This window comes from Fusarium vanettenii (genome assembly GCF_000151355.1).
Source record: "Fusarium vanettenii 77-13-4 chromosome 11 genomic scaffold NECHAsca_36_chr11_2_0, whole genome shotgun sequence".
In the NCBI taxonomy this organism is placed as follows: domain Eukaryota; kingdom Fungi; phylum Ascomycota; class Sordariomycetes; order Hypocreales; family Nectriaceae; genus Fusarium; species Fusarium vanettenii.
In genome coordinates, this window is record NW_003315850.1 from 22,768 (window position 1) to 39,381 (window position 16,614).

The following is a 16,614-nucleotide window of genomic DNA, read 5'->3' on the forward strand; positions in this document are numbered from 1 at the left end:
CGGAAAATCCGTTTCTGTGGCGAGTGCGGGTGGATGGTCATCAGTGGGGGGTATTTGAAGTCACCCAAGTAATAAGACACATCTTTCTCTGGTTGCTCATATTCACATTGCTACACTCCATGGGGTATTTTTATTTAATTATACAGTATCTACCATTCAATCTAAGTCGAAAACGCCAACTCATCCAACGCACTGCTCCAAACGACATCCCCAAACACATCTGCTGCAATACCTGCGTCCATCTGAAGGCCCTGTGGCACAGAAGCACCCAGGTCATACGTCACACCTTCTGTGTTAGATTCTCCCAACCGCAGGTTGTTCCCGGCCTCGTATGTTATAGACTTTGGTACCTCATAGAGGCCAGAGGATTTCTCTCTTAAATATGCTTCATACGTGGCCACTACGGCACCCACCATGCCCGCAAACATTGTCGCCAAATCCATCTGGTCGTCTGCGGCAGATAAAAAGACCGTCAGCCTTTGAATTTTTTGCTGCAGCTCCTTCCCAAGGGATGACAAATGAACCACCCTCTCGACAGCCAGATAGTTACCGGCCGGGATAGTAGTATTGGTTGCATGGTTGTCTCTCGAAGCATTGCTTCCGCTCTGCGAGTCCAACAGGAAACTCGTCGAGTTGGAAAGACAAGACAAGGCTCGACAGATTTTGGCATAAGTGTAAAAGGTGAGAAAGAAGACTTCTTGCTCTGGGCACTTGATCACTTTGTCGATGAGTGATTTGCAAGAAAGCAGCAAGTTCCGGAACATGTTATGCCTTTGGCCAAGTGAGGTTGGAGAGCTATCCCAGAAATCGTGATGAAGCGAAGTCTCCGAAATTAACGTTTCAAGGAGATGAAACTCCAATTGCAATGCAACTACAACGGGATAAATGTCAGATTGTTGCCAAAAAGAGTCCGCTTTACTTACGGTTTTGTTGGAATTCCGGTAACAAGGACCTTTTCAAGCCATTCAACTCGCGGCTGAAGGCTTTCACGGTCACGGTGCTCACGAACTCATCACGGATCTCCGTGTGGTTCAAATCATCATATGCAAATGTGTCACATATGCGTCGGGATAACTCGTTGGTCTGAACGAAGTACGATATCAGATGATCAGTTGGATGCTCTGGGTTCCTGACAAGAATTTGACGAGCACGTTCAATATATCTTGTGTGTGGCATTGCGCAGCGAGTTCGAAACTTGGTGGCAATCCTGACTCATTAGTCCCTGGCCGGACAGGCGGGTAAGGCGATGAGTTCTCACCAAGATGCTGTGCAAAACGTTCCGAGCAGTGCTCGTAGCTGATCAGTCGTGCGTGGAGACCATCTGCAAGACTCCGTCTCGTCTGGTCCGAGGTCAACCTTCCGTTTTCCATTTTCTGGGTTTTGATCCAGGCCGAGATTATGAACAAGTGCCACACACAACTGCCCAAGCTGGACAATTTGTTGTGTCTCTGGTAGAAAGTGGTATTGATACCAGGCCAGATAGACTAGGAGACCCTGCAAGAGCTCCAGGCTACTCTCTGACTCCAACAACACCCTTCTATGTGCCTGTATCCGAACCTCCTCACCGAGTTGCCTCTGCAGTGAGCAGTCCTTAAAGAGCATGGACGTCATGATACAGAGGAACAGGAAGGGACTGTTGAATCTGAGCGAGTTTATATCTGATTCCGCGTCGGGAAGAACGAAAGGGAAATGGTAGACAGCTTTAGTACGGTACTCATCAAGCAGGGTTTGGGCCAGGTCCAGAGTAACAAGGCCCCGATCTATCACATCACGGGGTACCGAGTGTGTTATACCGTGCTGTGGAGTCAATGGAAAAGCGGAGCTAGTGATACCTACAAGGCCGGATAACCCTTGAGGTTGAAACTGCGAGAGCATCACACCCGATGAGCTGTGTGGTTGGTTATTAAGCAAGGACAACAAGGACTCGATTCTTTGCTCCAGCAACTTGACACGACTAAGGCTTCATCAGCATTCCTTGGAATGGAGACACTGTGAGGAAGAAGCTCACGATGTGCCAGATGGGCTCTTTCTCTTATTCAGAACATTTTGATACACACATCTCCTTCCGAGGCGATTGCACCGCTCACACTCCGTGGAAGAGATTGGGAGACATTTAGACTTGGCAGTGGTGCAATTGACGCATGCCCTCCGTCTCAGGCCGACGGTTGTCGGGGCTTGGTTGGCAGACATTTCGATGTTGGAGAAAAATGGTAGATACTGGCGTGGTGAGATTCACCCGAAAGGCTTGTCTCCTTGCCACCCAAGCAATTATTTCTACGTCATCGCATCAGGGATCGGAAGTTCCGCCGGCCAGATTACTCCCGCCCGCTGACGGAGTTAACAAAGACCGGCCCGGGCGGCCTTGAGCGGGCTTTTGCTCCCTTGTCCGCTTATGTCCTCTTACGGCCGTTCTTGGCATTCCTCATCCGTCCATCAATCTCCCATAGCTACCTTGAGTACTTTGAACGTGCTGCTCTCGCTCAAACGATACGGAACTGTTCCCTTAGATCCGTACTCATGGAGCGAATTCCCCGTCGAAGGAGGCGGCCAGCCCTTTCGTGCATTGAGTGCCGCCGCCGCAAGATCAGGTGCGACAGAGCACAACCTTGTCAGCATTGTGTCTCTGCCAAGCTGCAGTGCGCATACAGATTCTACCGCGAGCCTAGAGAGCACACCACGATTGCACAGCAGCCATTGAGTCCATCAACAGAAGGGACTTCACCTATATCACTGTTTCCACAGAGGGTCACCCCTACAAGACAAGTCAATGATGCCTTGAGCCTTCAAGTTACATCTGTCCTAACAACAGACCAGCTTGGCAGTTCACGGCCCAGTGCCAATGGCAAGAATGATGAGAACACACCCGCCAGCTCACATGATGAGGAGTCGCGCATCCATGATCTTCTACGCCGTGTCCAGATACTCGAGGATTCTTCAACATCGAACCCTCTGCGTGGTCTATCCGAGACCGGTCGGACTATTCTTGCTCGACAAGCCGGCTTGCAGAATTCTCAAGTTATCTTGAACAAGACACGGATCTTGAGGTGGAGCCACTGGATGGGCACGGCGCCAGAAGTAGGATACGCATTCCCTGCTCATGCACTGCGACTGTTGCTGACAGGGACAAGTTTAAACCCATCTACACCTGCTTCGTCGCAGCCACCAATAATGATCAAGCCACTCTAGTTCAAGATCCATATCTACAAGCTGAGCTCGCACAGGTTGGCCAACTTCTTCAGAAATGCAAAGACGCAGCAAAGGTGATCAAAACGCGACGGTTAGGCCTGCCGCATTCCGAGCCTACTCTACCTCCCGTCACCCGTCAAGTGGCTGATGCGATGGTATCCCATTACCTGCACACGTTTGAGATAACATACCGTGTGTTTCACATTCCCAGTTTTTGGCTCGAGTATCAGAGATACTGGAACGATCCGGAAACCTCTCCTTTCAGTCTCCGCCTCAAAATGCTTCTTGTCATCGGTATCGGATCCAGCCTTTACGAACACGACGATGTGCCTTCTGGTCTTCGCGATACGGTCTGCCAATGGATCCATGACGCCCAAGCTTGGCTGGCTGGCCCGTTAAAGAAAGACCGCCTCGACTTGTCCGGACTGCAAATCTACTGCCTCACCATCTTGGCCCGCCAAATCTTCTCTATTGGTGTTGATCTGGCATGGATCTCGGTTGGCTCCCTCGTACATCGAGCCATGCAGGTTGGGCTTCATCGCGACCCCAAACATCTCCCTCCAATGTCACTCCTCCAAGCTGAGCTACGGAGAAGACTATGGGCCACCATACTAGAAATGGCCGTTCAGTCATCTTTGGACACAGCGATGCCGCCGAGGATATCCTTTGATGAGTTCGATACAGAGGCACCATCGAATATCAACGATGACGAACTGGACGAGACATCAACAACAATACAGCCCCACCCAAAGACTACTTACACGCAAATGTCTATGCAGCTGATACTCCTCGATTCTCTACCGACCCGGCTTCGGATTCTTCAGCTTCTCAGCGACCTCCACTCGGAACTCTCTTATGTAGACGCGCTGGCACTAAGCTCCAAGGTTTCTGATGCTTGTCGGGCCTATAGCCGCTTCCTGAAAGACAACGAGCATGCTACATCTCCATTCCATCGGAACTTACTCGAATACCTTGTGCGCCGGTTCATGATTCCCTTGCACTGTCCTTTCGCCAGCCAGGCGCATGTCAACCCGCTCTTTCACTTCTCACTCAAGGTCAGCTTGGATGCTTCAATGGCAATCATATCTCCCCAGCCGGATGACAGCTTTGGCCGTCTCATGTCTATTAACTCTGGTTTGTTCCGAGAGGGTCTTCGTTATGCTTTCACGACCATCACCTTTGAACTCATACAGCAGGCTGAGTCGCAGCGGATCGACGGTACGCTAGGACGCAGCTCACAGCATTGCGACTCTTTAAAACAAGCTGTGAGGGAAATGATGGACATATCACTGGAGCGCATCCGCCAGGGAGAAACAAACATCAAAAGCCACATGTTTCTCAACATGATTATGGCCCTAGTCGAGGCCAAAGAGGCAGATCTTCCCCATGAACTCAGGGTTGCCCAAAGTGCAAGGGAAAGCCTGGAGCTATGTTTTGGTCTCCTACAATCACAAATCGGAACACCTTTAGATTTTCCATCTGGTCAGATGGGCTTTGCATCTACAGGTCTTGAAGAGCAAGGAGGATCGATGTTGGATTTTGATCTGGATTTCTTTCTTTCGGATACGGATTTCTCTTGATATGTCGAAGTCTATGTACCATCATTCTCGGCTTCTAAGTGTAATTTATAATTATAATATAGCCGTCTTAGGAGTCTAACCCCAGACCTAATACGTTTCCTTGCCACCCAGCCTCTCCCGCAATCAAATGTCCGGCCAACCATATGCTTTATTTACGATCTATTGTCAAATTACAAGTTCAAGCGGCAAGGATAGGGGCAAAGCCTAGGCGTTTTCTAGTAACATCATGACTGACCCGTTCGGCCGTAAGCGGCCTCGCCTTGTCAGTATCCGCCTCCGGACGTAAGCGGTCCAAGCGGAATCCCTATTTAACCCAATATCTGCACACATCACATCTTGGCACTCAAAAAACTGCATCTCAATCCCTGTCTTTTGCTGTATATCCCGGTACTTGCCCCTGTTACGGTTGTCGTTCTCTCATTCGGCACATCCACTCAGCACTCACTCCCCTTGCCCATCAAGAATGTCTCGAATCAAAGTCCTTATCAGTGGTGGAGGCATCGCCGGCAACGCTCTGGCCTTCTGGCTCTCAAAACTTGGGCATGATATCACCGTCGTCGAGAGATTTGCCAACCTGCGCACCAGCGGTCTCCAGCTGGATCTCCGAGGTCATGGTGTGCAAATCCTGAAGCGTATGGGCCTTGAGCAGGCATTCCGAGCCAAGCAAGCGCCCGAGGAGGGCATGCAAGTTGTCGATGGCTCCGGAAGACGTCGGGCCTTCTTCCCTGCGAACAAAACGGGCAAGGGTTTACAGGCATTTACGACAGACTACGAGATCATGAGGGGTGACCTAGTCCGACTAATCCACGACGCCAGTAAGGATCGGGTCAAGCACATCTTCAGCAACTCAATTGAGAGTATCGAGAATGGGCGTGACTCGGTTCAAGTCCGTTTTTCAGATGGCAAGGAGGATCGATATGACCTCTTGGTTGGTGCTGATGGCCAGGGATCACGCACTCGCAGAATGATGCTTGGATCCAAGACCAATGATGGATTTTACCCTCTAAAAGGCGACTTCGTGGGATACTTCACATCCCCACGGCCCATCAAGGAGGGAGAAGAGTACATTGCCACAATGTACATTGCGCCCGGCAGGCGGGGCATCATGACCCGGCGGCACCGTCCTGACGCCATTCAGGTATACCTTTCTTGTACGACAAACTCGAAGCGGCTCAACGAAGCACGCCAGGGAGATGTTCTAGAAGAAAAGGCGGCATTGACAGAAATCTTTCAAGGCGCTGGCTGGCAGACAGAGGAGCTTCTAGAGGCTCTACAGAAGTCTGATGACTTTTACTGCCAACGCATGGGCCTTGTAAAGCTGGACTCTTGGTTTCAGGACCGGATAGTACTAGTAGGGGATGCTGCCTACTGCCCGTCAGCAAACACTGGAATGGGTACAACCTCCAGCATCGTGGGGGCCTACGTCCTGGCCGGTGAAATCGGGAGGCACGTCGGGGGCTCCATGTCCACGGGAGAAGACGCCAAAGCTGGTCTCACTGTGGCGCTCGAGGCCTACCAGGACAAGTTTCAGCCCTTCATGAGCCAGGTCCAAAAGGGAGTCCTTGAGGATACGAATGATTTTTGGAAACCATCCTCCCCTTTCGGTATCGGGCTGATGAACTACGCTCTTGGGGCCGCATCTCTCCTCAAGTTGGACTTGCTGAGCAAATGGATTCTCAGAGAGGATGTCAAGGGGTGGGATCTCCCTGAGTATAAGGAAATACTGCAAAAGTAGATCAGGATAGTCCATGTACGTTAGTCAGTCAAGCTGTATACCAATTCTTATTCGCCTGTAAACACAGCCAGTACCAAGTCGCACACATTTCATCTATTGTGATTCAGGAAGCCATCAAGACCGAGTTCCTTCAGACCATTGCATCGATAAAGAAGTCTACAAGTGCCAAGCAACGCAATCATTGTTCGCTCTACTGCCAAAGAGATAAGACATCTAGTCTAGCCGAGTATTACTACACAAAGACAAACATGCTCATAAGCCCTCATCGCAACTCTCATCTAGAGCTCAAATCAACCCTTCACGAAATTCTGTCATCCACACTTGTTCGCCCTCTTGGTCTCAGCCTCTAGCTGCACCTCTGTTCCGAGGACCCCCATGCTTCTGCCGAGGCCGATCAGGGACGGTCACCAAGCCCTTGACACCTCTCAAACCCATCTTTCCGGCTGTTGTCTTTGCGATCGAGGGAGTATCAGGAGATCCAAGCCCCTCCCTGGCGTAGACGTTGGCTTGTCTCACCAACTCAACCTTGTCCCATTTGAGGTTCTTGAGGTAGTTATTATAGTAACCAAGCCATGCCTGGTAGATCCGCGCTTTGTCATCCTCCTCCATCTTCTCGGCAATGCTCAGTACTTCCCCTGCCAGGGACAGGTCAGGCTCTCGAGGGCGCAGGGTGATTTCCTTGAGAGACCATTTAGGGAACCAGGCCTCTGCGGCCGAAACGATCAGAACGCCTCGGCCATCAGCGTCGGCGCGTGCTGTTCGTCCAAGACGATGGATATAGCTTTGCTTATCAGCAGGAAGACCGACCTGGATCACAGTAGTGACGCCCGGGAAATCCATTCCACGAGCAACAACGTCTGTAGCCACGAGGATGGAGCTGCTAGAGTCGCGATATTCGTTTGTGATTTTGGTGCGTTTGTTCTGTGACATCCGGCTGTGCAAGACGGATACTGGAGGCAGTCCTGGAAGGGCAGAGAGAATTTGACCATAGAAGTCGGCGAGGGCAGCAGTTGGAGCAAACAGGATAGCTTTGAAAGTCCCACTTTGAGCGGCCTCCTGACGAACGCAGCCTGCCATCGCGGCCGCAACGGCTCCAAAAGTCGGCACCTCGACAAGGAACTGGGGAACGCGCTCGTGAGTGTTGACTTCACCGGCCGGGATGGTCGAGATGAACTTGTAACCAGGAGCCAGAACAAGGCCAGCCACCTGCTGAACGTGGGGGGCAATGGTCGCGGAGAAGAGCATGCCTTGTCGGTTTGTATCCTTCTTGTCGGGAAGACGGTTGACAATCTCCCTGAGATCCTTCATGAAGCCCATGTCGAGCAGCCGATCAGCTTCATCGAGCACGAGGCTGTTGACGTTTCTCAGCGAATAGACGATTTCTTCGTTGGACAAGTGATCCAAGAGACGGCCAGGAGTGGCAATGAGGATATCGCAACCACTGAGGATCTGTTTCTCTTCGCGGTCCTTGTTCGTGCCACCGATGGCGATCTGGACGCGATAGCGCGGCAGTCTCTGGAGCAGCTTGGTCGCTTCAGTGGAAATCTGCATGGCCAGTTCTCGAGTAGGGGAGATGACCAGGAGTGAAATGCCGGCGTCAACAGGTCGATTCTCTGTAAGCATGGTCTGGAGAGCTGGGAGCAGAAAGGCCATGGTTTTGCCTGTTCCTGTCTTGGCCTGGACGAGGCAGTCGCTTCGGTTTGGGGGCAAGAGCTCATCCACGGTAGCAGCTTGAACTGGTGTCATGAATTCAAAGCCCATATCTTCTGTGATGGTCCGGATGACCAAAGGGTGCACCTGGTTCTGCTCCAGCAGTCCATCGAAGCGACGGGTGCCGAGCGGAACGGCTTGCTGGGGTTGGGGCTGAGACGGTTGGTCGACAGCAGCAGTCTTCTTCGCCTGATGCTGTGAGCCTCCAGCAGAGGAAGAGGGCGCTGGTCCTGCAGGGGGGTTGCCTTGGCCACGGTTGGATGAGCCGTGGCGAGGCCCTCGCCGATTTCCGCGCCGACGGCCGGCGCCATTCTTGTGACCATCCATCGGGTTTTGAGATCTTGTGGCAGTCGTATATCCTTATAGAAAGACGGTATAAAGGAGTGCGACAGTCTCCAGTGTTGTTGCTGAAGAGCGATCAAAGGTTTATATCAGCCCTTGGTGGTTGTTGATGTTCCTGGATGCCTGAGAATCGCAGTTTTTTTCTTTGATGGGATAGATTGCGCTAGGCTTGGTTCAGCAGTAGATTCTAGGCCACACAGGGCTTAGATCGGCCCCGCAGTCAAGGCACCCCGGTCCTCTTTAATGCAGGGAGAAATGGGGATCAAAGGGCGGCAGCTTCGTGATGAGAAAAGAGAAGACAAAGAGTTCGTGTCAATAGGAGAAGATGGAGCGACGCTTGCACATTCTTTGTTGAGATCTTTCCGTGGTGAATGCCATCGCCCTGTGTCGGGCAGTCGGCCAAAGGTCGGGCTGGCTGCTGACTGTTGTGCTGCACGGACCAGTTCTACGTACCCAGGCTGTCGTGCACGTGCTTTCCATGTGATTGCCCATCTCAGAAGCTCATCTCACAAGCTCATTTCAAGTTGGGCACGACTTGATGACCTGTTCCAATTCATGTCATCTAATGTGATTTAGTACCAATATTAGAAACAAAAGACACAGTCAAGAAATTAGCCTTTTGGATGACTCAACGATTCATGTGGCATGCGGAGTTTACCCTTGCGTCAAGCCACGCATGTTAAGCTACCTACCCTACGGCTTCTTTGTTTCTTCAGGAACGCTGCATAACGTTGGTGGTGAGACTGGATCTATAATTAATACAAGACAGCTTCTTTTTATAGTACCAATACACATTGAAAGAACCTTCAACCTTCAGGTCGGTGTCAGATTTTAGAGCCATAAGGCAAGGATTTGAGTTGAGGGGACATGTCATTCTGTCGCGTCCAAGCACGAGCAGTTGGCATTGAGCGGTAAACTCAAGTGAGGTATTAGTGTGATAATTGCTTGGTTTTGAGTAGTGCGAGGCGCCTTAAGGACTGTGACCTTGCAACTCTGGTTCCTCAAATCTATATGTCTATTGGTATATACTTCTCCATACTCACCAGTTCCCGTTCAGGTCATGGGCTACAGGCATTAAACAAGGAAAAATCTTTCGTCTATCTGTCAAGACTAGGACCATGGGACTATGTGGTTGGTCGTACGTATCTCCAAGCCAGGGGATTAATGGAATATCTAGTTTAGCAGCAAGGTTGGCTCTTTGCTACACCAGTGTTCTTGGTTATACAGCTCATGTTGATATGGGACTGTTCTGCTTTCGATGCTTAACTTTCTGACTGTCAAGACATGTGTACAATCGTATGATGATCATGAATTCGACAAGGATTTTGCTGTCGAGTTCAATGCAATGCTGATTGACAACACAACATGCTCAAGCATGTGCATGGGTAGAATATTAGGAAAGCAATACATTTCTTCAATGGCGAAACGTTTGGATTCATTGAAGAATGCAAAATTGACAACCGCAAGGTCTGGTTTTGCTGCTCCTACCGTCGCCCAAATGCCTTGTTCTGAGCGCCATGCACCACTAGCCTGGTCACGAGTCGACTGATAAAAGTTCATAGGAGATTATGGTACTATGCAGGATGCCACACTGCCTTAGTGGGCAATATCCATGGCATTCAGTTATTTCTTTTGCCGTATTTCATAGGTACGAAACTGACCCAACGAGCCCTCTGTGAGGGGGGCAGTCCCTACTGGTATCTTAACTCCTAAGCCCCCGAGTGATCCAGTACCCCTAAGCTGTCCTTCTGATGTCAAGCGTATATCTGTTCTATGAAAAATGCAGTTTTCCGCTGAAGATGGTGTATGGAAACCTCAAAGATAAATGATGCCGGGAGGCTGAAGCTAGTGGTGCTTGAAATACAAGGAGCTACGCGTTGCATGCTCCGGAACGAGACCTAATTTATTTGACCAGTTGATTTAATCTTGAGATAGCATCGAAGAAACGGGTTCATCCTCTAATGGGAAAAACGCGCGTTACTGTGTGAGGCAATCGGTCGGGTAGCCAAGCTTACAAGACTGATGATATGTGTGATGACAGACATCACGCCAAATTTGGGTCTAAATGTTCAAAGTGCACACCACTTTGGATTAAAGATATCCTAAATGACACGATGTTGGTCTTGGGCTCACTTGGCCATCCATGAAAGGGGCCTGTGCAAGGACTACTCTGGCGCCAAAGCCTTGGAAAACGCCATCCTGGCAGGTGAGGCAACGAGCCACAACATGAGGGCGCATGAGATGCATACGCTCAGCTGGAATCCAGCCGGGGCTTAGATTACGGCGGTGCCAGATTTGGGGCTTGCCGAAACTGCCAACAGGCATGGCTGCATCAGCAGGATTTGTGACCGAAAGGCATATGAGAGACGCAGGGGTTCTCGGACGTTCTGTCAGTCCATCTTGACCCCAGTCAAAAGTTAGAGGGACGTCTCAGCTCTGAACTAGGACGTCCGCGGACACCGTGAGCGAGCGCTCGGAAAGACCTCGCAAGCAGTGGAGCGTATCTTTGGTTTGACTGTGGGGGTCCGAGGCTTGACGAGCAGATACCAATCCGCGTATAAAGATCGGTGCCGAGGCTGTGCAAGGGTTTTGTAATCGAGCCCCGTAGTATCGCCATCTTTTGTGGTCTCGCAAATACGCCTTGTCGTATCCAGTCTCGGACCTGAACGTGATTGAAGTCTCTGACCCGAGCGTTGCTACCGGATCGTCCACAGCAATTACAGCAATTACAAGCCTCGTAGGAACCCTGTAGGCAGTTGCCAGGCCTTGCACCCTCAGTCGATATCCAGTGTCATTCCCAGTGGCGTTTCAATAGGCGTAGACGTGGTAGAGAGGCTTTTGGTTGGTAAAGGCACATTCATGGCGGCTTCGTTATTGAATAAACTAAAGATGACGACATCTTCCTAATTAGATATTACTTCCAAATCACTAAATCCCCCTCCTTATGTCAACTTGGTGTTCTTCATCTCATCGGTGACAGACACGAGCTTGGTGACGCCCTTGGTGGTCTGTAGCAAAAGGTAGTTGATCACGTTGAGCCCCAGGACCAGCCCGATGGCACCCAAGCTGAACCAGATCCATGGACGATCTCCAACCCACATCAGGGTCTTGGTGTCTCCATGGTGCCAAGAGCAGCCCTCCAGATCGGTGATGTACGGCTCCAGTTCGGTTGCGTTGATGACTTGAATTGCTGGCGTGGGCAGCGATGGTTGGTCGAGCAGCCAGTTCTTGATGATCATACTCAAGAAGAAGGGTCCGGAGCCAATCATGATGGCGGCATGTGGCAACAGCTTGGCCCAGGGGCGGGTGATATCGTTGTAGTAGAGGAGTTTGGAGATGGTGGCCAACAAAACAGGGTGACCAGCGGACGAGATCATCAGGTCGTTGGAGACACCAGTGGGAGTTGTCGACTTGAACACAGCGTGGTGCGTCTCGCCATCAGCTTCGAGCTGCTCGAAAGGAATCGTGTGGTTGCAGTTGGTGTCCATGTCGAGGTAAATGCCTCCATAGTGGTAGAGGACAAAGTAACGAATGGCATCGGCGCGCTGGATGGGGAATGTATACTCGTCCCAGGTGTCTAGGAACCATGAGTATTCGGCCTCGATGAAGTTGCGAGCAATCTCGTCGGTCCAGAGCTGCGAACAAGTTAGCACCAAAACAATCTGGGCGTTGGCGGTCGGGCGGGCGGACCTTGTACTCGAAATCCTTATAAGCCTCCTTGCAGGTCTGCTGCGAGTGAATCCATTTCTCAGGGATCACATCGGTAGCGATGGTCTGGTGGAAGATGCGAGGTATCGTCTGGGGTTGCTGGGTCGGCTTGGGCGAAGCCGAGGGCGCAGTATCGAGGGGGAAGGTGAGGCGGGCGCCAAACAACTCCTCATTGCGGAGGAGGAGAGTGATGAGGGGTTCGAAGAGGAGGACGACGAGGCTGACGATGATAACGTCGGTGAGAAGCAGTAGAGCGGCGTACTTTCTCGGTCTGGGCAGTCGCAAAACCTTTCTCGGCCAGGCCGACCAGCGAGAGGTAGATCCTCCCACAGATTTCCCCCAGTCGAGGCGCTCTTCGTCGTAAGAATCGTCGGCGTCAACATTGGCCATGAGGGGTGCGGCTGAAGGGCTGGCCGACCGGCCTCGGTTTGGTGAAGTGGCTGTCATCCTGGGCAGTTGAATAGGCGACGGCTCATTGGGCGACACACAGATACAGAGAGGGAGAGAGAGTAAAAAAAAAAAAAAGATGAAATGGAAGGGAGGGACGGACAGTCGGAACTTGGCAGAGGTGCGCGCGCGTGCGATGGTAATAAGCTTAAATGAGAGAGGGACGCACGCAGTGTTGGGCCCCTTAATTGCGCAGCCCACCCAGTGTGAGAGAGAAGGCGAACGGAGTTGGGACGGGAGGGTGAAAAATCTCTTGCGGGCTGTGTCTGGGCGCAGTACAGAAGGTACATGTACCTAGCGGGCTGGCGCATGCAGTGGCTACAGGAGGCAAGAAACCGCGGAAAAAGCCTGCGAAAAGCCTGCAGCAAACAGCCCGCCCCGAATAGCACAGCGCTGCGCTGCCATGGTGCACCCCGACCCCGACGGACGGATTAGCGTCCAGTGAGACCACGCGTCAAGGACTCAGGGGCACCGCGCGTTCTGTTGCATTGTACGGAGTACAGTAGTGGCTGGATTGGCCAATCTGCGCTGAGGCCTCGGCAACTGCTGACTGGGGAAGAGAGGGTGGGCAAGTTGAGTAGGTCTCGACGAGGCCCAGTGATAGCGACGTCGAGGGAGCATCCTACGTCAGACAGAATCTCTGACTGGCCAGTGATTGGCGATGCCCTTCATTTCAGGGGCTTACAGGGTCCACCTCGAGATGCGAATCAATCTCTTGTAATGACGCATCGCTTCACCACGTAATGAGAATCGCGTGTCACAGGCCCCGAACCAGGCTAGAGCTGGTCTCTTGTCTTATCACCGGGGGGCCCGCTAAGCCCCCCTAGCAAGCGACCTACGGGAGTGTCAAATCTGTTTGTTGCTTGGGTGCCGGCCAATTCTTTTCTCTTTTCTTTCTCCGACCCGACGACTTGCATCCTTTTTGAGTCGGTTGTTGGTTGAAGCTATTCGTCTGGTCTATCCTTTTTACCCTTCTCTCCTTTGCATAGTCTAGACCGAATAACTCAACTCAACTCAACCGAAAGCATGGCGGAAAAGGCACCAGAACAAGAACAGCCCGATGTTGGCCAGCCACAGTTTGCCTACCACGCCGTGGTGGAGCCTTTCGTACGTGTTTGTTCGGCCTCGACTTCGCGGCTCAATTGCTAACAGGGCGGGCACGTGTGCGTGCCGTGTAGATGATTGTCGGCATCATGATTGCGTCTTGCTATTTCAACCGACTTCGGGGCTATTCAATCTCACCCTCAAACCAAGACGAGGGCCTCCTCGGAAACGCAAAGCTCGAGCCGCGTGACCAAGATGACCTCTTTGACGACTCGGACAGCTTCGATGAGGCTTCGCCCTCGCTGACGCCCGCAGCGGCCACGACGACCGACTCGCATCCTCCCAAGAAACGATCATGCTGCGGCACCATCGTCCATACGCCAAATTCCTCGCGATACGCCAACTACCCCCATAGCCGCTTCTTACAAAAGTTTCCCTTCCTGGTTGAGATGTTCTACTGGGCCATCAACCTGCTCTTCTACGTCAGCATCAAGGGCATCAGCGGCCTCATCTTTTCCACCGATGGAGTGTGGCAGATGGCTGAGGGCCACGGTATTGCTATCCTGAACTTTGAGCAAAATGGTCCCTTTAGCTTCTTGTTCCCCATGCGCGAGGTTGCTGTGCAAACCTTTTTCAGAGAAGGCCACCAAACCATGTTGACGATCCTGAATCGGGCCTACTCTCTCATCCATATTCCCGTCACTGTTAGGTACGTGATAGCTGTGTCCCTCTATGGAGAGAAGTCATTCTAACGCTCGATAGCTTCCTCGCCTGGTACTACTATGCCGCGCCGACCCACGCCCAGTTCGCCGCCGCTCGCCGCATGATGAGCCTTACCAATATTGTTAGCTTCTGCGTCTTTACAACATATCCCTGCATGCCTCCCCGTCTGCTGCCCGAAGAGTACGGCTTCTTCGATACCGTCCGTCACGAGGACGCCGAGTCCATCTACGCTACCAACCAGTTCTTCAACCAGCTGGCGGCTTTCCCCTCGCTGCACTTTGGCTACTCGTTCTGCATCGGCACCGTTCTCATGTACCACTCTGGCATTTTCCGCCGCCGCCTCGCTCCCCGCGAGAAGCGCATGTCCAAGGCCTGGCAGATCTTCTTTGCTGTTCTGAGCATCGTGTACCCGTGCTTTGTCCTGACAATCATCGTGGCAACAGCTAATCACTACTATCTTGATGCGATGGCCGCCACGGGCGTTGTGGCCATTTCTTGGCTTTGCAACCGCTATCTTCTGTATCTTCTTCCCCTGGAGGATGTCTTCCTCTGGTGCGTCAAGCTGGAGAAGCCTGTTCCCACCACTGGCAACCGCCGAGGATAGAGGGTTTCGATCCAGACACGGCCTCCCTCACGAATATAGTTGGAGATACCTGTATCGAGGTATTTTATTTAATGTATAATGATGTATTACATCTACGGAGTACTGTTTTTAGACGGTGGAAATGGCCCAGACAAGACCGATACCCGGGTACAAGGACAGGATAGCTGGGGCGCGAGTCGGAGCATAAAAAGCTTGACTGCGCTTGTTCAGATCAACGAATCATGCCCTTATGGAAGTCAATAGAATACACGCGAGCCAGTGGCCGCCTACGCCTGGCTGGACCTCAGAGTCTCTCACTGTGACAGTTGTCAAAGCCCAAGCCAAGCTGCAAGCCATGGCATCAGGTGGGCTGTGCTGGTCACTCGGCGACCTTGGATGGCAGCCCTGGTGTCGCATTGCACAAACCCCTCCACCACATGATCTTCTCTTCAGCGCCCGATACGCACCCATTGAGCATTGAGCATGAAGCATGGCGCCTCACGCCCCGAGCCGACATGGTGCATCAGTCAAAGCTTGTTAAATTACACCGGTGTGACCTGGCCGTGCCCGGCCGGAACCTCCGGAGTCTTGAAACTGTCCGACGGCGTTTGCTTCAAGCGCCGCGGGAACGGCGGAAATTGTGGTTCTTCTGGTGGATATTTATTTTGTTGCTGGGCTCATGGAGCCACTGTCGATCCATGGAACTAATCTCAATGGACTGAACCGAGAATCTGTGGCTAGGCTGGCTGGGAGGTAGGGAGGGTTACAGTTTGTGGGAGCGTACAGTACCATAACGTCCAACGGCATCGACCATACTCTGTGCGGAACAAGGGAGAAGCGCCAGGCCTGCAGATACAACCCAGGAAGACGCTGTAGGTTCGAGTCTGGCATTGACCGCTATCGTGGCCGGTGCATAATATCGCACTCGGCTGTCAGCAAAACTCTCACCTTCAGGGTCCAAAATTAGCCACTGAATCCGTTCCCGTTCCCGCAGCATTTGGTGTGTATCGGGCTCGGGAAACTCATTGAGCCCGCATCCCGGCAGGAGTCGGTGAATAAATCCCCCAAAATCTTACATGCTGGTAATTGGGGCCCTAAGCAGCTCCTGAGACCACGACACTCATCTCCGACGAAGAGTCTCAACATGTGTGCATGCTGGAGATGTCGCTGCAAGACACCTTTCAAGGCGGACAAGGTCTTCCGTTAGTTCAAGATTCAGCAGGAAATCAAGCACAAAATGACGCGACCCCACTGCAGGGAAAAGTAGCCAAGATCAGCCCTAGCCTCTACCTTCCAAGAGGGACAAGGATCTTCAAGCTGCCAAGAAACTGGGCACTGTCGATGAGATGACGAGCCACTCGCCATCCAAACCGAGAGAACGAATACTATCGGAAGCTGTTGCGAGCTCGGCACCCAACTTCAATGCAACCACTGTTACCGTAGCTCAACTCGCGTCAACGGATGAGATAGTTGCCGGGTAGATGAGCGAGATAGAGGGGTAACCAAAAGCTTGACGCGCGGCATGTGGGAGTGACAGGGCCCCTGGTAAGTGTGGC

General features: G+C 52.0%; 6 protein-coding genes across 6 annotated transcripts; 3 read left to right on the plus strand and 3 right to left on the minus strand.

The window, feature by feature from the left end:
* Positions 1-121: 121 nt before the first annotated feature.
* Positions 122-2,190, minus strand: NECHADRAFT_105600 (uncharacterized protein; the record flags this gene model as incomplete). Its single annotated transcript, XM_003042336.1, has 6 exons — positions 122-326; positions 394-871; positions 924-1,207; positions 1,259-1,760; positions 1,833-1,954; positions 2,009-2,190. 6 exons carry the CDS (start codon positions 2,188-2,190, stop codon positions 281-283), a joined length of 1,614 nt encoding a protein of 537 aa, XP_003042382.1. The 3' UTR covers positions 122-280.
* Positions 2,191-2,871: 681 nt separating this feature from the next.
* Positions 2,872-4,376, plus strand: NECHADRAFT_14180 (uncharacterized protein; the record flags this gene model as incomplete). Its single annotated transcript, XM_003042244.1, has 3 exons — positions 2,872-3,075; positions 3,129-4,070; positions 4,119-4,376. Coding segments are annotated over 3 exons (1,404 nt in total), but the record flags the coding sequence as incomplete, so codon positions are not given.
* Positions 4,377-5,229: 853 nt separating this feature from the next.
* On the plus strand, positions 5,230-6,501 carry NECHADRAFT_86442 (uncharacterized protein; the record flags this gene model as incomplete). Its single annotated transcript, XM_003042245.1, has 1 exon — positions 5,230-6,501. One exon carries the CDS (start codon positions 5,230-5,232, stop codon positions 6,499-6,501), a length of 1,272 nt encoding a protein of 423 aa, XP_003042291.1.
* Positions 6,502-6,840: 339 nt separating this feature from the next.
* NECHADRAFT_51970 (uncharacterized protein) lies at positions 6,841-8,538 on the minus strand (the record flags this gene model as incomplete). Its single annotated transcript, XM_003042337.1, has 1 exon — positions 6,841-8,538. The coding sequence occupies one exon, from the start codon at positions 8,536-8,538 to the stop codon at positions 6,841-6,843; it is 1,698 nt and encodes a 565-aa protein (XP_003042383.1).
* Positions 8,539-11,495: 2,957 nt separating this feature from the next.
* Positions 11,496-12,651, minus strand: NECHADRAFT_51853 (uncharacterized protein; the record flags this gene model as incomplete). Its single annotated transcript, XM_003042338.1, has 2 exons — positions 11,496-12,188; positions 12,244-12,651. The coding sequence occupies 2 exons, from the start codon at positions 12,649-12,651 to the stop codon at positions 11,496-11,498; spliced, it is 1,101 nt and encodes a 366-aa protein (XP_003042384.1).
* A 1,421-nt stretch (positions 12,652-14,072) lies between these two features.
* Positions 14,073-15,070, plus strand: NECHADRAFT_16413 (uncharacterized protein; the record flags this gene model as incomplete). Its single annotated transcript, XM_003042246.1, has 2 exons — positions 14,073-14,461; positions 14,515-15,070. Coding segments are annotated over 2 exons (945 nt in total), but the record flags the coding sequence as incomplete, so codon positions are not given.
* Between the last annotated feature and the right edge of the window lie 1,544 nt (positions 15,071-16,614).